Genomic DNA, 27,994 nt, shown 5'->3' on the forward strand with positions numbered 1-27,994 from the left:
AACGACCATCTATATCTAGTTCACAACTGTGTCTGCGGACGTCCTCCTCCAGTTGGATGACTTTTTATTAGGAGGTTGGTGGCAGGATTTGCACTCCGGCCACCGTAAAACCCTTCATTCCGCAAAAGATACTGAAAGCATAAAAATATCTGAAAACGAGCTCTATGGGAATACCTCATGTGCAGCTTCCCTTCGCAGGGCAGCTCACCGGATATTGGGATTGGGCAGTGCTGGATTAACCATTAGGCAGACAAGGCATGTGCCTTAGGGCCAGCCAAAAATTCGGGCCAACAAAAATTCAAAGTGAATACATTTTATGTCATCATTGACCAACTGCGAAGTGCATTGCAGAAACGCATAGAGGCGTATTCTGTAGTGCTGCAGCGGTTTGGCGTTCTGACAGAGTTTGACTCGATGACCGACAAGGATATCAACACAGCTATTACAGGGCTTGACAGTGAGTATCACAAGGATCTGAATACTGATTTTGTGTCAGAGTTCCGTCAGTTCATTTGCTGGTATAAAAACAAACTGCCCTCAAGTTCCCCCTCAACAGGGTGTGCACAGCATATGTTTGCGCTGCTGCACACCACTGGAGTTAATGCAGCCTTTCCAAACACTGAAGTGGCTCACCGAATATACTTAGCACTGATGGCCACCAATTGTTCAGGAGAACGCTCATTTTCGCAGCTAAAGAGAATCAAAGATGTGAAGCATTCTACCATGCATCAACAGCGTCTTGGTGCATTGGCCCTTTTGTGCATTGAAAGTGATTTGCCCTGAGAACTGGACTTCAGTTCCGTAATTGAAGAGCTTGCAGTTGTAAAAGCACGCAAGGTTGCAATCTAAGGTCTAGTAAGCTGTAAAGCAAAGTGCCAAATCTGTACGTGTTTTGTCATGCATATATTCATACACTGCAAATTGTATAGAGGGATTAAATAAACTATTTTATTTTCACATTAAATATTTGTCTTTTTTTGTATTAAATATTTTGTTCTTGAATCAGTTCATCTTTTGTCTGGGGTCCATTTCCATGATCCTGAGATCTAATTTAAAATTTCCAGGCCATTCTCTAAAATTTCAAAATGTGCCTGAGGGCCAGGCAAGGCTTAACCCGGCACTGGGATTGGGGCAAAGCCTTCGGGACTCCCAATATTTGATGATAGGAGGGAAACTATGGGGTAACCTTCCCGGGTAAGATTGCGGTAGTGTATGTCTGGGTGGTGCTGAAGTGTAGTCCACCAGACGGTGGTCTCCTTGGGTTAACCTGAGGTGGTCACTTTGGGTGGGTGCCTGGAATGTCCTCTCCCGAAGAGAGGATGATCACCTGTCTCTGTTATCGTCTGAGCTCAAGAGTTTGGACATTGGTATTGCGGCACTCTCTGAGGTTTGGAGGCCAGATTGTGGTGAGATAATGGTGGGTGGTTACACCTACTAAGTGGTCTGGTTACTCTGATGGTTACCATGCCCAAGGAGTTGTTGTGGCTGTGTCCAATAACCTGACTCCACTGACAATTGAGGAAACACCGGTCAATGTGCGTATTATGAGACTAAGGAGTCGTCCCTCCTTCGGTGTCATTTCCCTGGTCTCTGAATAGGCTCCGACTGAGGCGAGTGATCTCACCCTGAAGGACATATATGCCACGCTCAAGTCTGTGGTTCATCAGTGCCCAAAGCGAGATACTCTTCTAGTCTTTGGGGATTTCAACGCATCGACTGGAACTGATAGGGATGGTTACGGGACATGTGTTGGTCCCCATGGGTCTGGAACTGTGAACCAGAATAGCACAAAGTTCCTTGACTTTGCAAGAAGTCATGGACTTAGGGTGGCCGGTGCATGGTTTCAGCGCCCACAAGCTCATCGCTGGACTTGGTATTCCAACGCTGGCGGTGTGGCAAAGGAGATTGACCATGTCCTCGTTGATGGTCGCTGGAGGATGATCCAGAACTGCAGGGTCTACCGGAGTGCTCAGTTCCTCAATACTGACCACCGGCTTGTTGTAGCAACTCCAAAGCTGCACCTTAAATCCTGGAGAATGGTACCATCCCAGCCTCGGCTGGATGTTGGCAAGCTCAAGGATGAGAGGGTAGCTGAGGAGTTTGTGAACAAGCTGAGTGGAGATTTGGAGGGTCTGGATGCTTTGGGAGGTCCTGAAGAGTTATGGAGTGCCTTCAAGTCCACAATCCTTGATGTTGCCAAGAGATGTCTTGGAACTCACTGTGGGGTGAAGAAGATTTTGTCTATCAAGGGATACTAGATACCATTGAGCAGGATCGCAGGACCAGGCTGAATGACATGGCTGAGCTGTTCAGGGAGCTGAGGCATAAAAATGTTTGTGCAGTCAAGGTGTACAAGGAGGCCTATGTGTGAGGAATCCTTAGCGGGTAGAGCATCATCTGTGGTCAAGTGATTCTTGGCCTGCTTGCAGGGGAATTTGCGCATTGCGTTTCCCCAAGCCCATTCCTCGGTGTACTGCAGTTAGAGCAGAGGGTGGTGGGCTCTTGACAGAGTAGTCCGAAGTGAAGGCCCGCAAGGGCCGGTTACTTTGAGTGGCTGTACCAGGCTGATCCACCAGCTGTTGAGGTGGATATCAAGGGTGTTACTATCCCTATTGCGACCCTCTAATTAACTGTGGTCCATCTTCGTTTGTGGAAGCACAGGCTGCTGTGAACCAGTTGAAATGGAGTAAAGCTCCTGTCGTCTGTGGCATCCATGCTGAACTTCTTCAGGTTGGTGGAAATGCTGCGCTCGAGTCGTTGCATGCAGTTCTGTGCTCTGCCTGGAGCACAGGCATCATCCCAACTGACTGGAAGAGGGGCCTTGTTCTCCTTTTCTGGAAAGGGAAGGGTGATCACCAAGACTGCAACAACTACCGAGGGGTGACACTGCTCTCATTTCGGGGCAAGGTCTTTGCTGGGATAATTCTTGATAGGGTTCGACACCATCTGCTTGAGCACCAGCATCCAGAGCAGTCAGGGTTCACACCAAAGAGGTCGATGGTTGACCGTATCCTTGCTCGACGAGTCCTCACCGAACACAGACGAGAGTTTCGGCAGGAGCTGCTTGCAGCCGATGTTGATCTCTGTAAAGGGTTTGATTCAGTGAATCAGGATGCCCTCTGGAGGACTCTTGGTCTTCGTGGGTGCCACCAAAGCTGATCAATCTGTTGTCTGAACTATACTCTGGTACTGAGAGTGCTGTGAGATGTGGTGGTACAATCTCTGACTTATTTCCAATTGTTACTAGAGTTCCTCAGCAGTGTTTACTGCCCCCCCCCCCCCACTTTTCAGCACTTGTTATGGACTGGATTCTGGGGAGGATGTCAGAGAGATCAATCTGTGGTACATCATTTGGGAAAGTCAAGATCTCTGACCTTTAATTCGCAGATGATGCAGTCATCTTTGCAGAGACTCTAGTTATCCTTTTGGGGGCCTGCGAGGTGCTGAATGAGGAGTCAGAGCCACTGGGATTACGGGTTTCCTGGGTCAAAACTAGGATGCAGGCTTTCACTGACATCTTGGATGCTGCTATCCTGTCTGTACCTGTTTGTGGCGAGGATGTTCAGATCACGGAGAGATTCACTTACCTTGGCAGTAACATTATTGTCTCTGCTGGCTGTGAGCCAGAGGTCAACAACCATTTGGATCAGGTCTGGGGAATCATGGATTCACTGGATCATGGGGTGTGGCTCTGCCGGTACCTGTGCGGGAGGACGAAAGTCCGAGTCTTCAAGTCCTTGGTGCTTCCAGTCTTTCTCTATGGATGTGAGACTTGGACTCTGACCAGGGATCTGAGATGGAGACTTAATTCCTTTGGTATCAGGTCTCTACGGAGAATCCTTGGCTATCGCTGGTCGGACTTTGTGTCCAACAAGTGGTTGCCGATTGAGACTCAAATTAGATTTGTTTCCTGCATAGTCCATGAGCATCAGCTACAGCTGTATGGACATGTGACTCATTTTCCTGACACTGATCCTGCTCACCAGATTTTCTCAGTGAGGAAGCCTCGTGAGTGGAGGAGGCCAATGGGACGACCACGTTCCTCATGGTTGCAGCAGGTTTATCAGCATCTCAAAGAGATTGGAATGGATCATGCATCTGCCTGGGGGATGGCCAGACAGAGGCCCCTGGAGTATCTGCGGAAAGTGGACGCATCGACACGCTGCTCCAGCGCATGCTCCCATACCTGACCTGATCGTATCAAAATGGTGATGATGACATGATGACAACCAATGTAAAATACACCAACAAGATTTGTTAACTTTCCCAAAAAAAATCAATCATAAATGGAAACATTTTCAGCCTTTTCAAGCTTCCAGAAAAGAGGACACAATAAGAATGTGTTGTTTTGTTTAATTGGTCCTTCCAGTAGATTAAGGAAAATGTAAAGGACATATGTAGTTGGAAGCAATATAAATTTCCATGAAATGCAGTTTTTGGCACAACTTTTATCTGCTTCATAAGAATGGCACACATTACATTGTAACACAAAACATTTCTCATTTATCTCTGTTTGTTTGTCTCTTTTCATTGTGTCCCATAGCTTGGCAGTAAATTGGATTTCGAGAAGAGACATGCATACACACTGTTTTTACTAGCTATTGACATGGGTGCAAGTCCCAATACAGGCGAGACAACAATCACTGTTCATGTTGAAGATGTGGATGATGAACCACCAAAGTTCTCATGTGCTTCCTACACTTACAACGTGAATGAGAGTAACTACAACGGAACACACACGTTTATTGGGTCCGATATTATAGGTTTCGACGATGACACCAATGCATATCTGTCATTTGAAATTACCAACGAAAAGTGTGAAGACAATGAAACGTGAGTCTGTTTCTTGATGACACACTTACATCTACACACCTCCACACATCTCGTTTTTTTCACTTGTGTTCCTATTCCTTCATGACACATATACTGCTTGTCAATTTCATCCACAAGCATAACGTGTAATCAACTTGTTTGTCAAAACAGCCATTATTCTCATTAAAGCATTGGAAGTCATGAAGAAAAACTCCATTGTAATCCAGATTGCATTTGTTTATTGTGGTTCATGGACTGTAATCAGTTCTTCATTAAACTGACACCAATACTAACCCTTCATTTTACTTTTTTCCCCAGGGTGGATGTGCATAATTGGATAGGGATCAACAAAACAATTGGATTGTTAATCCTGCAGAGAGATATAGACTACGAAACCTGCAAGCAACTCAGTCTCGTTATCCGCCTAACTGATGAAAATACTGTTGTAGGAGTCAATTCCTCTGGTGGGATTTTTATATATCCTTAACTTAATCAGCTCTTTCACTACTTTGTCACAAATCAGTTAACACCTGATACATTATTATTTTATTCTCTGTATTAATATTGCACCCATATTATTGATTGAAAAGTAGGTATGATATTGTTATGGTTATGGGGGTAGATGGTGGAATTTAATCAGGAATTTAGCATTGAATAGAGTAGTTTGGTCCATGGACATGTAGGAGGAATCTCAATGTAATTAAGTAGGGAAACTGTGAGCTTAAGTGTTACATGTCACCACACGGTGGGTGGTGCGGTGTTAATTAGCTAGGGTTTAAGAATAAGCTTTCTCAGTATGTAATTGCCCCCCTGTGACTTTTCCCTTTTTTTTATAACCAAAACCACGATAACAAACAAGCAAATGTGCCAATCAGGCAGAATCCCCGCCTCCAAGGGTGACGGCGGGCGAAGTTATGCCCCCAAGGCTGATGATTGATGGGCGTGACGTCAGAAGCAAGCTGAGCAGGCATAAGCCCTGCCTTTCTGGGTTTTGTGCGAGCAGGCCACACCCTGGAGGTGGAGGATTGTTAGGCCCCTACAGCGTCGAATGGTTATTTGGCCGTAAATCAAGGGGAGCTCCTTCCCTGAGCCTCTTGAGTCATCCTCAATTTCTTGGGGAAAATGTTTGTTGCTCACCTTCCCCTGTGTCTTGGTGCCAAAACTCTTGCTTCCACTGCATTGTTAGGCCGAATTCCCTATCAAAGCATATTTAGGACAAACAGTATTTACACAGGAAAGAACATTGATAATAATAGATTTAAGGGAAAGGTAGTTTTTGACACAAACATTCGGGAGTGAATCTGACAGACAAATATTGATGCATAATCTTATATGACGATTAAATTACCTCACGTTTACACGAAATATGCACTAAGGAAATGACTATTGCTAAGCTATGTAATCTTAACCCTCAAAAGCCATTGCAACAACAATACATTACATCCCACCTGAAATTATTAATTAATTTATTTGTATGCATTTTACCATCATGCCAGGTGTTGGCTTAATGGTGAGGGTGGTGGGCTTGGGATTCATGGATCCTGAGTTCAAATCCCCCATGGCTGTTGAATTAATACCAGGTGGGGTTGACTCTGCCTGTCATCCTTCTGAGGTTGGCAAAATGAGTACCAGCTTGCTGGTATCCTGTGTCAGAGTGGTGACCTGTCCAGGATTGTGCCCAATAGCCAAAGAGACTGCTTAGGCAGCACCAATGCTCTGCACAGAGTATGGTCCCAATGGATGGATTTTACCATATCTTCCACTAGCACACAACCTTGAATCATTTATGTATTTATATACACTTTACCTTACCACCTCAAATTGTATATTTATTTGTACTAGCAAGTTGCCCTTTGCCTGCATGGGGTTCTAAACAGGATAGGGATGGAGGCGGCAGAAATGCAAAGGGCGTCTTCTGGCATCAAGCTGACAAGCTGGAAGCAATGATTTGCATTTATTGCCACATCTGCTGCAATTTAAATACTCTAATGGTGATGCTCCATTCGAAACTGTTCGATATATGTAGTTTTTGAAGCCTAGTGTCCGTAATAAAATTTGGTATTGGTGTCAAAGCCAGTGACCAATTGCAAATAATAGTTGGATACACTACCAAGTACCTTACTACCTTGAGTTATTTCTTTATATACACTTTACCATCTCCACTACCAACACAAAGTTTGCATGATTTATTTATTTATTAACACTTTACCATCACCGCTGTCAACATACCACCTTGAATTATTATTTATTTATATAACTTCTACCTTTTTACAGCCTTTATTTATGTGGTTGTTTGTTTTATTCTTTATTTATTTAGTTATTGAAAAGTAAAATCTACAAATCCCATTTTAAGGTGCAGTTGTGGGTTGTCTTCTCAATGAAGATTTGTATTCTTGTTTAACACAAGTGTACTCTCATGAAACTATATCTTAGAAACCTTAACCTTCACAAAACCTTGCTTTGTAATATCAAATAGCATTTTATTGCTCCAAAAATTTAAGTTATATTAATATATAGTGTTTGCACAATTTTCTGTTTATAATTTAGATTATATTCATCATGAGTGGGAACAGGTTTGTGTGGTCAGTGTAAATTGACATTGCAATGATAATTATGCTTGACATGTACATGATTCACCAGAATGTGCTCCAGAATACAAGTCATTGAGTTGGAGGTTCAAGGAATTGCCTTTGATCATTCAGAACATTTCACATTTGACTGGGCAATTTATCACATTAAAACTCAATAACTAATCCAAACCACATGAACAGCTCAGTGATTGTAGAAACGAAATTAGTCTTGTGACTTGACTTGACTTGACAAGCCTATTTAGTCAACTGCAGGATGAAGGCATCCCTCAACATGGTCGGCTCTGCTCCACTCAATGCAATCGGAGGCCATTGTACTGCAGTATTTTTTCAGTTTTATCTCTGTTTCTTTCATAGCCTTCTCTATGGTGCCAGTTTGTAATTCTTGTTGTGCTCATGTTGTCCGTTCTTCTTGCGACGTGTCAGACTCGGTTCTCTTGTAGTTTCTTTTTTTGACCAGTGTAGGTGATTATTTTTTTTACTGCCTGATCCATTCATTTATTTGCCTGTCTCTTTTGGTTTAATCAAAACATCATCTTTCAATGGCTCTTTTCATGGTGATCAAAAACGTGTAGTTGTGATTGCATTTTTGCTGCTTTGTTGCATCAATCCATTTATTTTTGTGCCAGTATCCACACCAAACAAACGCCAAACTTTATCCCCCCGACCCCCAACCCCCTTCAATTGTTTATCTCAACAAAAGGCATGACAATTATCTGGCAAGGTGTTGCATTCAACTGATTCCACAAGTGCCTGGCAAAATAGAAAAATAAATGAAGCCGGTGATGGAGTAACATCAACTGAGGCACTAGCAACAGTCGCTTGTCACAACTGTTAATTTAATTATGTTCTGCAAAAAAGTAAGACGAGCAAATCAGGATTGTTACTGCATTTATGAAGAACATTTTCCTTATGCTTACGAGTCATATTTATAATGTATAAGAGAATCAAAATAATGCAACTTTTGCCTTTGCTCCAGTGTACTCTCTATCTTAAACTTTTTTTTGTTTTACTCTTATTGCAGTTCACCCTGAAACAAAGGTCCAGTGGACATTATGCATTTAACATGCTGTGGTGGAATTTAGTAACCCTCATGCAAACAATGGCTTTTGGATCATGAAAAATTGCACACCAAAAACCAGCTTTTATATATGAGATATTTGTTTATTTTGAAAGCTAAAATTTTGTCATATGTACTTTCATAATATATGAACTATTAAGGCAGCAATGAATTTGTAGGAAAGTTCAAAATTTAAAGGAATTCATTTCATACATTATGTTTCAACATTAACGTTGTTTTGTTTCCATCATGTATACTGACAGATGTGGATGTAACTGTGAACATTGTGGATCAGAATGACAATTCACCCAGTTTCATAAATCCCTCACAAAGTGGTAAGTACTGTTCAAGGAAATATAAACTAGGACTGAGGAATTCAACAAACAATGGCATTAGTTATAACCTTGACAGTTTCAAACGTTTGCAAATTTAGATAATAATAATAATTATTATTATAATTACCAAGATGTAATAAATATATTCAGACGATTATAATTAGTATCTTTGTCAAAATATATAAAGCTTGACACCTTACAATGTATGAGGACAAAAACGATATAGTCACAAGTTATTTTAACACTGTAAGTTATAAGTGTAATTTTGACACCAGTGTAAGTTGGACACTTGACATTGCTTTGAAAATAATTTGTGAACTCTTTTTGTATACAAAGTCTAGGGTCTGGGTAGAACAAGGAGCAAAGGGCAAGAAGCAAAATACTGACAGTGGGACAGTGTAGCTGTAGATAGATGGAACAAGCAAGGAAGCGGGGAAAGAGAGACAAAAGGAAGTCTGCATGTATGCATGTAATGTAAGATGGCTGTGTTAGATAGGGTGAATTGAGGTAGAAAAGATTGCGGGTAGGAATGGAGATGACCTGTGATGGGAGTGTATCACCCATTTAAAGGCCTGTAAGGAAGAATGGGATTGAACAATCAAAATTATGTAGCTTGGTTCCAAAATGAGAAACGTGACAAACAAACAAAAGTGGAGGTGGGCGGTAAGGTTAGATTTTGTGAATTTTATCAGGCGTTACGAGAAGAATATGTGCATTTTGGAGAAGCTGGGTAGAACTTGAATGCTATGAGAGCAGAGAGAGCAAAATTGGAGGAAAGGTAGGAACAAGAAGAGAGGCCAATAATTTAAGGAAATGCCAATGATGTTGAGAGCTTTAGATTGTGTAGAATTTAAGATAGACACATGTGAAGTGGGTTGCCAACTCTAAATGGAGAGCAGCACTCCATTTAGCAATAGTGAAATGCCTTGTGGGCTGAGTACTTGTATTAAACAAATACATTTTTCAACGAATGGTTTATTTTGGGATCCATGATTTAATGAAGTAAAGAAAAAAAGCACAACCAATCCAAAATTGCACCAAGTGTCTAATTTACCAATTTTGTAACAAAAAGAATAGTGGAGATCTACTCTCAGGTAACATTGCATCTATAACCCAAGGACTTTCCTTGGCATAACTTAAGTGAGCTATAAACTGTCAATATGATGTTTCACAGGCAGGGTGATGCATCAATTGGTGCACAGTCACTCAGATGGACATTTAATTCAGTTAGATTCAATTTCAATTTACTGTTCACTTTAAAAACAAAAATGGAAAACTTAAAGGTCAAAAAAAAGATAAAAAGCTCCATATAATTACTAAGTTTAACCAAATAAAATTGTGTTTAAAAATACTTCAAAAAGTACGATATCAATAAATAAATAAAAACAGTACAGCACAAATGACATGTCAAACAATAAACATATCACAAACAAAAATGCCAAACATATACATGAAATACAAGTTCACAAACACAGACCATACATGAAAGCACTTCAATAAAAAGGGTGTACATTACACACAAAACATTAAACACCAAAAGGGAAACTTAATAAAACTAAATATAAAAACACAGAACCTCTACCATGCAACCTCAGCCAACCACTAGCCCCCTCCCCTCACTCCCAAGCCATGCAAAACCATTGATTATCATGGTTCATTAAACTACTCTGACAGAATGTGGAACAAAATAATTTAAATAATGAGTTGTTCTATCTCGGAAGTTTCTCAATTTTTTCCCTGACCTCATCCATTGATAGTGATTGTTCAGTGGATGGTCCTCATCTTGTATTATGGCATTCACCTTAGTTACAATGCAACTGAGATATTTATCTGTTAAGTCAAAAATTTTCTCAGTATTTTACCTGCATGATAAGCTATCCCTTGCAGTTTGTCGATGTCTTATTTCCTAAGACATTTAAATCACACAATACATCCATAGAGGATGACACTTTAAATGATCGAGGTATAAAACAACATTATAAAGGTCCTGTAAACATTAAATGATCCAAGCTTCCTTAAGAAGTACATTCATGGTTGACCCTTTGACCCAATTGCCTTACAGTGCCCTGCCCATGTGAGTTTGTTATCTATGACAGTACCAAGATACTTGTGTGATTGGACAATGTCAATTTCACGATGAGCAATGGTAACAGGAATACCGGTAGCTGTATTCTTGAAAAAAAAGTTCCTTTGTTTTACTTACATTTAGTTGCAAGTTAAATTTCATTGTCCCATGAAACAAAAGTTTGGATACTCTCTCTCTCTCTCTCTCTCTCTCTCTCTCTCTCTCTCTCTCTCTCTCTCTCTCTCTCTCTCTCTCTCTCTCTGTCTCTGTCTCTGTCTCTGTCTCTGTCTCTGTCTCTGTCTCTGTCTCTGTCTCTGTCTCTGTCTCTGTCTCTGTCTCTGTCTCTGTCTCTGTCTCTGTCTCTGTCTCTGTCTCTGTCTCTGTCTCTCTGTCTCTCTGTCTCTCTCTCTCTCTCTCTCTCTCTCTCTCTCTCTCTCTCTCTCTCTCTCTCTCTCTCTCTCTGTCTCTGTCTCTGTCTCTGTCTCTGTCTCTCTCTCTCTAGTCTGTTTCACTGTCCTTAAGATACCCAACAATCACTGTGTCATCAGCATATTTTAGGATATTGACATTATGTCAACATCCTATTATTCAGTTTAAATTGGATGTCCCAAATGCTAGCATTAGTTGGTAGACACTAAAGATTCCATGGTGTCTTTCTTAGAGGAGGTGAGTTATCGCCGGTACCCTGGCCAAATTACAAATTCCTGTCCTGATTACTGAGAAGGCAACAGCAACTACCAGGCATAATCCTTGTCCACAAACTGCTTCAGTCGCATCAACATTCTGGATAGAGTGTAGCACATTGATGATGATGATGATGATGATGATGATGAATATAATGTATGTGTATATGTACATATTTAATCATTTAATTGTTTGTTTTTTTTCAATTGTTTAAGGTACAGTTAAACACTAATGAATTTTCCACTTTTATTGCTGCAGTAATTGTTATTACTGAATTAGCAAAGGAAGATTATCAGGTGGCTATTTACAAGGTAAGTGGCAAATGAGCATAAACACTTTTATTTATTAAGAGTGAAACTTGAACATAAAGTGAGATTATGTGCGTGTGTTTTGTTTTGTTTTAAATTGGCAAGAACCACAGTGGAATTGGGTGATGTGCGGTGGAAGGTAAATGTACTGACAACTTCGAAGACAGATAAACCATATATCAGTATAAGTCAAGGAAGCTGCAGGAATAAGATGATGCAGAATAAGAGTGGATAAAAAGGTATTATTATCAACATTAAATGGTGGTTGGTGGTGAAAGTTATGGAATTTTGGAGGAAACACATTGATTAGTTGTAATTTGGGAGGCGATTCCAGAGATGATGAAAAAAGAGAGAGAGAAATGTTACTGAATGGAATAGTAATAATTTTGGGGAGGAGGGGAAGAGACAAAGAGGGGAGATCTGAAAGAACTTTGAGGATAATAATCATAATAATAATAATAATAATAATAATAATAATAATAATAATAATAGCAATAATGCAGTACTGTAAAAATAAACATTTCTGTTTTATTGAACAACCACCAGACAAGAACTAAGAATGCTTGGTTTCCAAAAAATTGAAATAATAATGCATGGATAATAAAATCTATACTATTGCAAAGAATGATCAATTTTGAATGTGACAATAAACTATATAATTCAAGAAAAATGAAAAACTTATACAGTAATAAAACAGATAATTCACCACTGTACTTATTAACCAAGTACTCAACATTTTGTTTATCATGTTCAAAATTAAAAATATAATTTTTATTTTAAAAAAAAAGATAATTCAGGATATCATATTGACACTAGATACCATTGAAAACTGATAATTAAAAGTGCAAAAATACCATGAACAGAGATGAGGCCAAGCGAGCCTGATGCGTGGTGCGATCCGGTTGTATGGTATTGACTCACCGTTCCAATTATCCCGAAACAGGTCTTTGTTAATCACCTCAGGAGAACCACAATGACAAGAATTCACCTGAGACCAAGTGGATTTAATAAAGAGATGATAATGGGCATGGGGAGGGAATATGCTAGAACCAATAAACAAATGATGCAATTATCCCCTTACCCACTACAGTTATACGTGCCCACAGTACCAAACAAACAAGTGGGAGCCTTAAATAACTATGCCTTAGGGCCAAATCAAGCTCACCACAGGAGATAGACACATATCTGAGGGAGACAAGACAGGAAATACCCAAGCTGTGTGGGCGTAGCACAGCTAGTCCAGTGAAGGTCGTGTCCCTTCGCAGGGTTGGTCAGCATGCTGTCCTTGCCACTTGAGAACACACAGAAAGCAGGAGGCAGAGAGGCATGGCTGGCTGGGTGGGGGCGTGGTGCAGCAGGACAGCCTGACAAGCACGGTGCAGCCTCCCTTGGCCTTTGGTCTGGGAAATTCACTTCTCCCCCTCCCCCAGCTGTGCATTCTTTTAATCTGACCTCCAACCTCTAGCCCTAACGTGCTTCACCCATCCCCTGTCACTCGCTATTCGGCCAGAGCCGAAGTGAACCCGAAGTTGGGGGTGGAGTGAACCCTCACAACCCTTTATTCCAACAACTCTGAGGTAAAGAGTCACGACTGGCAGTGCCTATCTGTTCTCCCACCAAAACTGTCATATCCAGGCCTATTAGATGTTTTAAAGAAACATGACAATTCTAAAGGGTAAAACATCAAATAAATGGTCAAAAGGGATGGCGGTTTCAGAAACAAATGTTAGGATGGGTTGGATTTCTATATCTACAGTGGCCTGCAAAAGTATTCACCCCCCCCCCCACACCTCCCTCTAAAGTTTTCACATTTTGATGTCACCTGAGCTTATTAAATGATGCTTTCAAATCAAACTTCATTTCTAGTCTTCACAAACTACTCCAAAGTGTAAAAGATAAAAAATGCAGATAAAATATGAATAAGTTAGATGAACAGAGAAAAATCACATGATTCTCAGTTACATAAGTATTCAAACACTTTGCCTTATATAACCCAAAATCACCTCAGGAACAAATTATTTGTTTGAAAAGTTACAAAATAAGTGTAATCGGTTTCACCTGTGTGTAATCAGTGGTTTAACTTAAAAATTAAGCTCCCCCACTTATCTAAGGAGTTTCAAGGTGAAACTCACTTGGTCAACCAACAAGGCAAACATGAAGACCAAGGAGCTTTCCAAAGAAGTCAGACATAAAGTGATGGAGAAGCACCATTCAGGAGAGGGTTACAAGAAGATTTCAAAGTTACTCATTAACCCTTTGAGTCATGGTGAAATCCATCATTAAGAAGTGAAAGACGTATCGTACCACCCGGACTCCACCGAGATCAGGTCGCCCATCCAAACTCACCAGCCGGGCAAGCAGGAAACTGGTTCAGGATGTCACTGTAAATTCAACAATGATGTTGAAAGATCTGCAAGGCTCTGTGTCTGAGATGGGGGTCAGTGTTCATCAATCAACAATATCTCATTCCCTTCACAAAGCTGGCCTCTATTAGTCTGGGAGCCCATGGAGATTTGTTTAGCATTGCGAGTACAAAAGGTTTGAGGCTTGGAATATGATTGTATACAACATGGGACCCTCAAATGGGCATTCATAAGTTTCACCTCCCGTACCATTCCTGGGGGCGACCACTTAAAGTACCCCCAAATTCAAGTTTAATTAGCATGATTGAGTACATGAATGAAACCAGTGCCAAAATGTTCTCCTAGAAGGTAGAAATAAGGATCCGCCATTCTTAAGTGTCAACTCCTGTACTTCGCCTACTTAAGAACACCCCTAATTTGCACCAATTACCACGTTAATTAGCATGATTGAGTACAAAAATGAGACTTGCACCAAAATATCCAGTAGGGTACCCTGACTAAGTTTCGGCCATTCTTAAGTGTCAAATCCTGTACCAAGTCCAGTTAAGAATGGGTCAAAGGTCAGGGTCAGTGCTGCTGAGGGGGTAATTAGCATAATTAGGTACATGAATGAAACCAGCGCTAAATTGTTCATCTTTTGGGTGAAAATCAAATCCGCCATTCTTAAGTGTCAACTCCTGTACTTAATCTACTTAAGAACGCCCCTAATTAGCACTAATTACCACGTTAATTAGCATGATTGAGTACAAAGATGGAAGTTTGGCTAAAATGTCTCTCAGACCACCCTGTCCATGGATTGGCCATTCTTAAGTGTCAACTCCTGTACCTAGTCCACTTAAGAATGGGTCAAATGTGATCATCTCATCCTTTATCATGTTTATAAAAACATTTTTAATCCGCAATATCTATTCTGTCTCAAGGCCTGATATCATTGAGTCTATTTACTGGTACTTTAATTTACGCCATGTCCTAATTAAACCTGGTAACACAAGAAATTTAATTTTGCCGATTGCAAAAACAAAATGTTTCCTTTAAAAAACCTTTCCTGAACATTATTCTATCCCAAATAATATTGCCTTTTCAGATAAGTGACAATGGATATGCAAGACCCTGATTGGTCTCCTAACATTGCCAGGACTGAGACCCCAAGCCCAGTTCCGACACCTCAGAGACGATGTATCCTTCATACGCATCAGAGTTCGGGAAAGAGGCCATGCCTTGAAGTGTTACCATTCGGTGAACAACAATGGGCTACAGTACAAAAAGCTGCACCAAACAGGCGTAAAAAACGAAATTTCGAGAATTCAGTCTACCGCGATGTCGTTCTTGATCTACCTAAAAGCCCATCGGAAAAGGATGGATATCATGTTAGCTGTTATAAAAACTTTACTGCAGTTTCAGCCAGCCAGTCACCTGTCGACATTGGTGACACTGTGAGTACCTCTACGACAACACATTTACGTTCTGCAACCGCAACCTCAGATGAAAAGCCATCCACTTCCAGTATATTTCCACCGCAATGTTTGTTTTGTGGCAACACATATTTCCACCACAATGTTTGTTTTGTGGCAACACAAAAAGCGCAAAAAGGGTGGGCTTGAAGTTGCTGGTGCTTGCGAAACTCTCGAGGCGAGCCAAAGCATTCAGGAGGTGGCTTTGGTATTAAATGATGCTAAAATCTTGTCTAAAATCAGTGGCATTGACCTCGTCGCCAAGGAAGTGAAATATCATCACTCTTGCAAGAGTTCATTTCTGATGTCGGCAAACAGAGTACGTGATCGTGACAGGAAAAGTGCCGAAAGTCCATTGACCAGTACCACCAAGCCGTCAGCTGTTGATGATATTCAAGCATATGTTGAGCAATCTGTCCTCAGAAACAAAATGCCCGAACTCCTTACATCCGTGTATGCGAGGTATTTGGACTTGTGCAATATATCATCAGAAACTCCTCTAAATAATGCTCAAAGCCTAATGCGGAATTTGAAGGGAAAATTTGGTGACAAACTTAAATTTCAAACTCCACTCGGAAAGAAATTAGGATTGATAATATACAGTTCTGTAATGTCCGATGACGCAGCACATGTCGCATATGACTATGCCTCCGATGATGAACAAATTGTGACTAAGGCCGCTCTGCTACTCAGGAAACAACTACTTGATGTTCAAAAAAAGGATTTGCCCGAAAATCCTACTTTAGATGACCTGAAGGGAGGTGATGTTATCTTCTGTTATCTACTATCTACCCCCCCCTATCCCCCCACTTCTGTTATCTACTTTCTTCACCACCTTGAACTGTGGACAAAATCCCACAAAATGTACCGATCATGTCATGCGCCACATTAAATCATCCTGTGATGATGCCCTCTTCATTACTAGGAGAGGTAAAGTCAAACCAGCAAACCAAGTGGCACTTGGTGTCGCTGTGAAATCTGTCACAGGTAGCAAAAAGGTTGTGCAGGTGTTAAATCGATTTGGGCAGTGCATAAATTACAACAGCTTAGAGGAATTGGAAACATAAACAGCAGAGCAACTTCAAGAAAGGCGACTGTCCTGTCCTGATGGAACCATCAAAGACAAGCCAAGCCAATGGGTGTTGCATTTGATAACTTCGATGAGTTGACAAATACATTATCTGGTGCAGACACACTACATTATACAATGGGAATAATGTATCAGAATGTACCAGATGAATCAGAAGAAACAAGGTCAGTTGAACCAAGCGAGTCTGTCTCATTGCCGCCAATAGTCCCTAGCACCAGGAAAGGGTGAAAACGATCACTGGAGCAACAAGAGGTATCACTGGAACCATATCGTAAAAAACCAAAAATGACATTTTTCAGTTACAAGCATGTAGATGTCTTCAACCTCCCTGATGTCAGTGGTGCTGCAAGAAACTTGGACCTGATGTGGATGATGAGTCATGCTCTAGATGTAGGTAAGGTTCCGATGTGGGTCGGGTATAATGCTAAAAACTACGAAGACAAGCTGCCAAAACAAGAGGTCAGATACATGCCCAACCTGAGACAGCCAATCACTAGTCTTGACGTCATACAAGAGACACTCATCACAGCCCAAAGATGTGCCAAAGAGTGTGAGCAGAAATTTGGAATTGTCACGTATGACCTGAATGTGGCAACACCTGCCATGCAGATTCAAGCCACAGAAAAGCCCCAATTTGATGACGTCTTCATAATGCCAGGTGTGTTTCACATTGAGATAGCATTTTTTAAAGCGGTCGGGAAGATCATCTCTGATTGTCATGGAGGACCTGACATGCTAACTGATACTGATGTCCTAGCCCCAGGGTCACTGAATGGCTTCCTATCAGGAAAACATTTTAATCGCTGCAAAAGGTTGCATCCAATACTAGCCCTTGCCTTTGAGATCCTCCACTTTTTGGCATTCATGAAGACCTATGAGGAAAAGGATCGACTAGAGAAATTCATCAACAGTGTACACAGTGGTGAAGTTGCACTCGAGTCAATAGGTGCATCAGATGTCTTCGTTGCTGGAAAAACTGCCTATACCAAGTACACAGACAAAACAAGATCTGGAACACATGGCAACACCGCTCAATTTTGGATGATGTGCATCGATTACATTCGTCTTTACCATAACCTGGAGAGAGCGATCAGAACAAATGACATAGATCTATACATCTTCACACTGACTGCAGTCATAGACCTCTTCTTCACGACAAACCATGTCAACAATTGCAGATGGTTGACAAAATTCCAGCTTGACCTGATGAATATCGACGAATCGCACCCCGGACTCCGAGAAATTCTTGAGAAAGGTGCGTTCACTGTCCGAAGAACTGACCATGTTTTCAGCCGTGTTCCTGTCGATTTAACTCTGGAGCAAACGGTCAACGCTGACGCAGCGTCTCGCCTCACAGGGATATCGTCTGCCACAAATAGTTATACGGCTCGTTTGAGATGGATGGTCACAAAATCTACCAGGGCTTCTTTCATAAGCCTCGTGCAAGAGATGGCAGGTTTGATTGTGAATGATGATGTTGCTGCAGAACTCTGACCTGCACGAATAGATCGTGATATGCATGACTTGAAGAAGGTCCTGAAACAAATAGAAGACTCTTGCAATCCCTTTGAGATGGAAGTCGAAACAGAAGCATCACAGAATAAACTGTTCAACATTAACACCGGGAAGGCTACCAGTGATGAGATTCGTGAAAGTCTGCTCAGAATTCCAAAAGAGGGACAGGCACGCCACCAAGATTTCCTGGATTCCTGCAGTACTGATCCCAACAGGTTTGAAGAGAAGATAACAAAGGCAAAACTGAAGACCTTTTCAGATGGATGTGCAAAGAACCGAAGAACAGAAAACAAGAAAATATCGGAGCTGAAGGGTACAAGAGATCTGATGGGCCGCCTTGTGGTATGAGCCACCAAAAGGAATCTGGACTTGCCGTTCATTTTTGAATATCCACTCACACCAGTCTTTGTCAATGTGCAGTACAGATGGAACTATGGCAAAAACAGAAAAATGTGCTCTCTTCAAATTACTGGAGTCAAAGGTGAATGATGCCGAATGCAGTCCTGCATTCAAACGTGATTGCATTATCGATGGCCCATTTCTTCTCCATTCCCTACCACCAAATCAGCCAGCCACCTATGGGGGTCTCGCAAGAAGCATACTGATTCAAACAGTGGTGCTGTCGAGTGTGGAAGTTCATCTAGTCTTCAATGATTACCCACAGCCATCTTTGAAAGACATGGAACGGGGAAGGAGAGGAGCAGATGACCGGGAGTTTTTGATAACTGGGCCAGAACAAAAACGACCGAAAGATCTAAGTAATGCCCTGAAATCAAGTTCATTTAAGAGACAGCTCCCCAAGTTCCTAGCGAGAGAATGGCAAGACCAGGCATACAAACAGATCATCGGAAGCCGTCAACTCTATCTTGACATTCCCGGAGAATGCTATCACTACGAAGTCGTCAATGGAGTTCTCAGACGTGATTCCGTTGAATACCTTAGAAACAACCATGAAGAGGCAGATACGAAGATATGTCTCCATGCAAAATCTGTGGACAGTACTGAGAAACAAGGGGACATAGTCATTCGTGCGTCAGATACAGACATAGCAATCGTCATGTTGTATCACTGTAGCAAGTTTCAGTCACCCTTGTGGATGGATGTTGGTACTGGAGCCAAGAATAACCGTAGATATATCAGCATTACCGCCATCTACGAGTTACTTGGACCTCAGATATGTGCAGCATTGCCGGTATTTCACGCGTTCACAGGCAGTGACTACACTGCAGCATTTGTTCGCAAAGGCAAAGTCAAACCATTTGCTAAGCTGGAAAAGAATAAAGAGGCACAGAAAGCATTCCAAAGCCTGGCGACCGAAACAGAACTGAGTCAAAAAACTCGAAAGACCCTGTAAACTTTCACCACAATCATGTATGGTGCAAAGGACACCAGCAAGGTGACACTCAATGGTTATCGGTACAAGGTGTTTGAAAAGGGCAATGGACCAAAGTCGACAGCAAAGAACCCCTTGGAGAAACTTAAGGGCATAAACCCAAGTGCCATTCCACCATGTGAGGCAGAGCTCATTATGCATATGAAACGTGCATCATTTGTTGCTCACATGTGGCTGAATGCTGATGTCGCCGAAATCCAACAGCACCTTATGGAATCAAATGGTTGGTACTTTGACAATGAATATTATCAGCCAATTTGGCATGAAGGGCCACAGATGCCAGACATCCTGGTTCCAGAGGAAGATGAGCTCAATGGTGATGAAAGTATCGAAGAGGGGAACATGACCGTCTCAACGGATGACGAGTCAGACTGGACACAAGATGATTAAGGAACACGATGCACAACAACCAGTTGCTACCTGTGACTTCTTTAATGTTATCAATACAATCAAACTACAGTTAGAAATAACTCCATTAGTAATTTCATACAATTAATAGTGATCATTACAACTCAGTACCAGTTATCAGCAGTCACTATCGCATTTTCGTCCATGTTGTAATTTTGTTTCAAATTTTATTAAACTCTGTTTTCGCATATATAATGTATATTGTTCATTCATTTTATTCCCGTTCTTAAGTGGACTAGGAACAGGAGTTGACACTTAAGAATGGCGGATCTTGATTTTCACCCCAAAGATGAATAATTTAGCGCTGGTTTCATTCATGTACCGAATTATGATAATTACCCCCCCCCCCCCCCCCGGCAGCACTGACCCTGACCTTTGACACGTTCTTAACTGGACTTGGTACAGCATTTGACACTTAAGAATGGCCAAAACTTAGTCAGGATACCCTACTGGATATTTTGGTGCAAGTCTCATTTTTGGACGCAATCATGCTAATTAACGTGGTAATTAGCGCTAATTAGGGGCGTTCTTAAGTAGGCTAAGTACACTAGTACAGGAGTTGACACTTAGGATGGTGGATCTTTATTTCTACCATCTTGGAGAACATTTTGGCACTGGCTTCATTCATATACTCAATCATGCTAATTAAACTTTAATTTGGGGGTACTTTAAGTGGTCGCCCCCAGGAATGGTACGGGAGATGAAACTTAAGAATGCCCGTTTGAGGGTCCCATGTTGTATCATCATATTCCAAGCCTCAAACCTTTTTGTACTCGCAATGCTAAACAAATCTCCATGGGCTCCCGGACTATATGGATAGGTGGCAAAAAAGAAGCCATTACTGAAAAATACATACCTAAAAGCTCATATCAGTTTGCGAAAAAGCATCTGAATGATGCTGCAGACATGTGGAGAAACGTTTTGTGGTCAGACAAGACAAATATTGAGCTTTTTGGTCTAAATTCAAAGCATGTCATAAACTGAAATATTGGAAAGCAATGCTGCGTGCTTCACTTTGTCAAATGCTTTATATTAGTCCAGATACAGTAGTTGATTGCTTTGTGTATATTTCCTACCGTGACCATTATTGTTTATTCCCTCCCATGACCATCAAATGCTTGATTCCTCTGATCTTTTTGGCTGAGATTTAGGGCCCCCTATCCAAAGTTTGGAGAGTCGCAGTGTGTCTAGGTGAAGTGACCAGGATAGATCAAATGCTCGATATATCAGATCTCTTGGCTGAGATTTAGGGCCCCCTATCCAAAGTTTGGAGAGTCGCAGTGTGTCCAGGTGAAGTGACCAGGATAGATCAAATGCTCGATATATCAGATCTCTTGGCTGAGATTTAGGGCCCCCTATCCAAAGTTTGGAGAGTCGCAGTGTGTCCAGGTGAAGTGACCAGGATAGATCAAATGCTCGATATATCAGATCTCTTGGCTGAGATTTAGGGCCCAGATCTTTCGTTGGGAGAGTCGCAGTGTGTCCAGGTGAAGTGACCAGGATAGATCAAATGCTCGATATATCAGATCTCTTGGCTGAGATTTAGGGCCCCCTATCCAAAGTTTGGAGAGTCGCAGTGTGTCCAGGTGAAGTGACCAGGATAGATCAAATGCTCGATATATCAGATCTCTTGGCTGAGATTTAGGGCCCAGATCTTTCGTTGGGAGAGTCGCAGTGTGTCCAGGTGAAGTGACCAGGATAGATCAAATGCTCGATATATCAGATCTCTTGGCTGAGATTTAGGGCCCCCTATCCAAAGTTTGGAGAGTCGCAGTGTGTCCAGGTGAAGTGACCAGGATAGATCAAATGCTCGATATATCAGATCTCTTGGCTGAGATTTAGGGCCCAGATCTATATTTGGGAGAGTCGCAGTGTGTCCAGGTGAAGTGAACAGGATGGAAACCAAACTAGTGGTCTCACTTCAAGCCATTAATGAAAAGGAAATACTTGATGTCAACTGTGATGATGGATTCTTATGAGATTGTGAATTCAATAAAAACGATATTTCATCATTGTTTAATTTAGACCTCTTAATTTAACCTCCTAATTTAATTTGATCTTCATCATAATTTAATTTAAGCTCTTAATGTCATTAATGCCCTCTTGCTTTGAAGAACTGGAAGGGGATGGGAGGACAGAGTTTGGGTGGTGGTGGGGGTGGCAGAGGACAGTCATTACATTCCTTTTGTCATCCTTTTTTGTCCTTGTTAGTCCCTTTAAGACCCTGCAGGCCCCTTTAGACCACATTAAGACCCTGTAGAACCCTTGAGATCCTGCAGATGCTTTTGACCTCAATTACTCTTGGAATGTACCCTTTGGACCTTTAGACCCCATAGGCATAGACCCTTCAGACTATAAGACCCCTTTAGACCCATTCAACATTTTAAACCCATGAGACTGCTTAGACCCCTTTACCCTTTAAACCCCTTAGACCTCTTGAGACTCTTTTTAGACCTTTTAAGACCCACAGACCCCTTCGACCTTTGAGACCTGTTAGATCCTAACTACTTTTGGAACCTTCCCTTTAGACATTTGGATCCCAGAGACCCTTATATCCCAAAGACCTTTCAATGCCTTATGACCCTTTAAACTCCTATAGACCATTTTGCAGACCCTTTTGACATTTGGACTTTTTAGACCCCTTTAGAACTTTTAAGGCCCTTTCAACACTTTAGAACAGTGTTTCTCAACAGGGGTTCCGCAAGAGGTCGCTCGGGGTTCCGCGAGAAACAGTAATAAATAGGCTAATGTATTTTTAAGTAGTTTTTGTTTGATTTAATGTTCGTAATTTTACTCTCCACATACGGCATATTGTTGGAAACTCCTTGGTTATTATAATAGAGGCTTCAACCTCTTATATTATTTACAATTATAACAACCATAGGGAATGTATTTAACGATGTATACATGGCACCAGTGTGAAACCGCCCGAACTGGTTAGTGGATGTCCTGTACGCAGCGGATTCGTGTATCATTGAGTGACTGACTCAAGTACGGGACGCACGCACGGACGGTGTCCATCTATCTTCTCTGTGCTTCCTAGTGCGGTCTCTCTCTGTCTCTGTCTCTGTCTCTGTCTCTGTCTCTGTCTCTGTCTCTGTCTCTGTCTCTGTCTCTCTCTCTCTCTCTCTCTCTCTCTCTCTCTCTCTCTCTCTCTCTCTCTCTCTCTCTCTCTCTCTCTCTCTCTCTCTCTCTCTCTCTGTGTCTCTGTGTCTCTGTGTCTCTGTGTCTCTGTGTCTCTGTGTCTCTGTGTCTCTGTGTCTCTGTGTCTCTGTCTCTCTGTCTCTCTGTCTCTCTGTCTCTGTCTCTGTCTCTGTCTCTGTCTCTGTCTCTGTCTCTGTCTCTGTCTCTGTCTCTCTCTCTCTCTCTCTCTCTCTCTCTCTCTCTCTCTCTCTCTCTCTCTCTCTCTCTCTCTCTCTCTCTCTGTTTGTTCTTCTGTTTACCTTTATTGCTTCAGCTTTATTTGTTTAAGTTTTGTTGATCAAGTTACATGAGGTGTGTTTTTTTTTTTGATTTAAAAAAGATTTTTTTTGTGAATTAAAACCTCGGTGTGAGATCTCATAAACGAGCGGTATGTTTTTTTTTCATTGCCAATAAATTTGACAAAAAGGGGGTCATTTTTTCCATAAACCAGGTATCCGAAAAAATATATTATATTTACCACGTGAACTATGATAAAAAATATAAAAGAGCTTGATATTAATAATGGTATATGATAATTTTTATGCAGGGGTTCCCTGAGACATGAAAACTATTTCAAGGGTTCCACAAGGGTAAAAAGGTTGAGAAACGCTGCTTTAGAACCTTACACCTTTTAGCCAAACCCGAGATACTATTGGAACATACCCTTTAGACCCCATATACCTTTTAAAACCTTAGACCTTTAAGATCCTTTTTAGACTTTTTAAGACCCTTTGGACCCTTCATACGACTTTATACATTCACTTAATTTCGAACCATTTCAACCCTTTTTGACCCTCGACACCTTAACTACCCTTGTAACATACCCTTTTGACCCCTTAGACCCCACAGACCTTTATACCCCTTATTACACTTTAAACCCCCAAAGACCCCTTACACCTGTAGATCCTTTTAACCTTTTAACTCTTTAGACCTTTTTAGACCCTGTCAACACTTTTAGCCCCTTTTGACCATTACACCCTTTAGACCCCATAGACCCTATATATCTTTGAAACCCTTAAGACCGAAACTACTATTGGAATGTACCCCTTAGACCTCTTAGATCCCATAGACCCTTTAGACCCATTATGACCCTTTAAACCCCTATACCATTGAGGCCCCTTAGACCTGTAGACCCTTTAGACCCTATTAGACCTATTTAGTTATTTTAAGACCTTTTTAGTTGTTTAATGACTCTTCATCCCTTTAAGACCCTTTCAACACTTTAGACCCCTTTTAGACCCTTATACCTTCTTGACGCTAACACACTTTCAATCACTTTAGACCCTTCACACCCCTTTTGGGTCTAAAAGGGTTTAAGGGTCCTTTCACTGAACAAAAAGTAATGGAACCTTTTTCATCAATTCAAGACCCGCTCATGCTACATAGTTTTTCATCCTACTTAGACTTGCTCATCTTATGAATACAATTGTGTATTCAGGCCTTTCATCCCCACAGGCCCTTAATCTTCCATCAAATCAAGCTGAAAGTCAATTTTATCACCTAATGCACCCCAACTACAAACACCTTCCACCAGGAGACGAGTGTCTGTCCCACTTGGGACTATTCATTCTATAATGCAGGACTTCTGGTGTTAGCTGACTTCCAAGTCGACAGCAGGTAACCTTGGGCAGAGCTGATATGACTTGCAGACCACAGGCAGATTGTAGAGATGAAAGATTAATGGTTCAGAGAACACACTTACTTCAAACAGCATTTATTTTATGGATTCCAAGTTCATCATAATAAAGACAGACATTGTGACCAGTTTGGACTGAAAGGTAGTTGAAAGCATGAAGGAAAATATTCCTGTATGGTTGCAATATGGAACCTGGAGAACTGTAAACTAGGAAGGAAACAAGTTGAAGAAAGAAGAGGTTGCTTGAGAGTAATGTGTTTGAGAACGACAGTAAATGGAGATTGAACACTTGAAAGTGTCTATTAAAATAGGTTTTAAGTAGTATTTTTTGCATACAGAGGAAGAGCTAGAACACCGAACGGATCAGGATGCAACAGAACAAAAGGAACAGGGGGGGGAGGAGAGAGAGAGAGAGAGAGAGAGAGAGAGAGAGAGAGAGAGAGAGAGAGAGAGAGAGAGAGAGAGAGAGAGAGAGAGAGAGAGAGAGAGAGAGACAGAGAGAGACAGAGAGAGACAGACACGGACGGACGGACGGACGAGAAACACCAACAGCAGAGTTGAAGGAAAAAATAGAGGGAGACGTCAACAAACAATGGGTGTCGGGAGGAATGAGGGAAAGGAATGCTACTCCTCCTACAGTTCTGGCCCAATTACAACCAGACTTGCTGCATAGAATCGGTATATCCCCAATTAATGTATAGGGGTGTTTTATCTTTGCCAGTGGTCTTGGGTGGAAGGGGACGACACAAATTCTCTATGTATTCTGATCATATAGTTTTTCGCAATGAATTAATCCCAGGTGGGGTTGACTCAACCTGTCAGAGAGAGAGAGAGAGACTCATTTTGTATTTATTTTGCTGACCTCAGAAGGATGACAGGTTGAGTCAACCCCACCTGGTGTTAATTCAACAGCAAGCAGGATTTGACCTAACCATTAAGCCAACACCAGGCGTTAATAGAAGGGAAGGTACAATATGGTGTAGAAGAAGAGATGTAGACTGTCGATGTAAAAATAAAAGTCCCAGTAAAGTGTACTCGATAAACATCGTGCAGGGAAGTGTACATGACAGCCAGAGTGAGTCGTATATGGTGGTAAGGGAATTGTTGCAGTGTCGATCCATAAGTCAGTGGGAGGGTCAGTTCTCGGACTGCATCAATAAAATTTGGCTTCAAGCGTTCTGTGGACACTGTATCATGACCACCATTAATATGGAGTATGAACGACTTTTCGGAGCATTGTCGAACTTTGGAAAGTATGTCATAACATTGCTTCAAAGGTTTCTGGACAGTGTCATACCATACAAATATGTGGGTGCACATAGAAAATTCCTGGGGAATAAAAACCAGGCGTGACCAGGGTATATGTGTCTGTCACCCGGAGGCCCGACATGGCTGAACAAAGTTGGCTAGCATAGTTGGTTGTGTTGAGCAAGGTGTCATCAGACGCTGAGAAGAATTCTCCTGAGAGACGAAGTGGTGCAATGAACACTAGCTCTGCAGTGGAGCATCCAAGGTCGTATTTCAGAGCAGCTCACGTACCAGCCAGGACGATAGAGGTATGATATCAGTTAAGTCCATGGAACTGTGTGCTTTCAGGGAAGACTTGAGTTGGCGGTGGAAACACCCCACCATACGTGATACCGTTAGCTGCTAGATGGTAAGCGGTCATTCGCACACGGTTGGTACCCAGGAGTTGAGTCAGCTCGCAAAATAGATCTGATTTGAACTGGCTATCATATCACGATCCGTAGTGATGGTTGATGAAATGCCAAAATGTGTGATCCGGGTGTGGACAAAGGCCCTGGCAGTGGTAGGTGCGGTGATATCAGCTATCAGTTTAGCCTCCAGCCAATGGGTGAAGCGGTCAACACAAGTCAGTAAATAGCGGTGTCTCCTACTTAAATATATAAATATATAAATAGCGATGAGATTGTCGTTGTGCGATTGTAGTTGTGAGTTTTAGATTATAGTTGTGTGACGTGCCTTGGTTAAGGTGTCATAGCCATGGGTAACAGTGTCCAGCCAGATCTTCAGTGGTGGGTAGTGCCAGCTCTACGTTAGCTGCAAGGATCAAGCAGACGTTTGGTGGTAAATGTTGCAAAAACAATTCATGAAGCGACTGGTCGAAGTTGGTGTGGTGGACACCGAGAAGCTGCTGCATAAGACACAGTGGTGGTGTGGGTCTTCGATCTCCGATATCCTCGGTTCTAAGGAGTTGTTGAAAGTGGCGGTGCTCAGAGGGGGTCATGTGCTTTATGAGCACAGTCTTCAAATTTGTGTATGGGGCATTTGTTAGAGGTTGTCATAAGGTATCTCTCACTTCTGTCGCATACTCCAGTGACAAGGAGCCAACAATATATTTTAACTGTTATGTTTTGGTTACTCGGCAGTAATGTTTTGGGTGTCTTAACAAGGTGAATGAGGGTGGAAAAGATCATGGTTTTGGATTGGGGGAAATTATTAATTGAGAAAGAAGATTTGCAAGTATGCAAAAGAAAGAAAGGTTATTGAGTCATAAAAGGGGACATTAATGACTGAGCGAATCAATCAGGAAGGGTGAATAATGATGATAAAATGAGTTGAGTAGGTTTATGTTTTCATTTAAGGGATGGGACGGTTCTGTTTTTCGTTTTTTGAGAAGTTCTGAGTTGAAAAATGGAGAAGGATGACAAAGGATCAATACCAGGAGAACAACCATAGGAAACAAGTAACATGTAAAGCTTTTGATCAAGCTGAAGACAAGGCAAAAACAAACTAAAAATAGAGTTTATAGAACACGTTACCCCATGCAGTCTTGAGAAACAAGAGCATGGGTGGAGTCTACGAGCGGAAAATTTGATTGGTCATGGCGATGTAAAATGCCATACGATTTAGTCCAAGTACTATTAAATGGAAGGATTTTGAAAGTGCCAAAAGGCGTTTTGTATTCTCCAGTGTTCAGAGTATATAATTCAATTGAAATAAAATAAAGATTTTAAAGGTTGTAGAAAAAAGGATTTTTACCGCCGTTACTGCAGCGTCTTTTACACCACCTTATTTAACACATTAAATTAGATCTTCGTGCCTGTTGTTTGTGTCCTTTATGACGTACTTAAAAACAGCA

The 27,994-nt window shown here is 41.6% G+C and overlaps 2 protein-coding genes and 1 pseudogene across 2 annotated transcripts in view; all 3 read left to right on the plus strand.

The window, feature by feature from the left end:
• Window positions 1-27,994, plus strand: part of CDHR2 (cadherin related family member 2) — a 246,758-nt gene that overhangs the window by 167,991 nt on the left and 50,773 nt on the right. Inside the window, exons 20-23 of the mRNA XM_085851957.1 lie at window positions 4,544-4,833; window positions 5,131-5,276; window positions 8,724-8,795; window positions 11,803-11,855. Coding sequence (XP_085708083.1) covers window positions 4,544-4,833; window positions 5,131-5,276; window positions 8,724-8,795; window positions 11,803-11,855 — 561 coding nt within the window. The remainder of the gene's footprint in view (window positions 1-4,543; window positions 4,834-5,130; window positions 5,277-8,723; window positions 8,796-11,802; window positions 11,856-27,994) is intronic.
• LOC147014195 (uncharacterized) lies at window positions 15,269-20,314 on the plus strand (annotated as a pseudogene).
• On the plus strand, window positions 17,680-19,875 carry LOC147014196 (uncharacterized). Its single transcript, XM_085850714.1, has one exon. It carries the CDS (start codon window positions 18,684-18,686, stop codon window positions 19,623-19,625), a length of 942 nt encoding a protein of 313 aa, XP_085706840.1. The 5' UTR covers window positions 17,680-18,683; the 3' UTR covers window positions 19,626-19,875.

This window comes from Eptatretus burgeri, chromosome 13 (assembly GCF_056783735.1).
Source record: "Eptatretus burgeri isolate ZD-2024b chromosome 13, Ebu_testis_v1, whole genome shotgun sequence".
NCBI classification, from domain to species: Eukaryota; Metazoa; Chordata; class Myxini; order Myxiniformes; family Myxinidae; genus Eptatretus; species Eptatretus burgeri.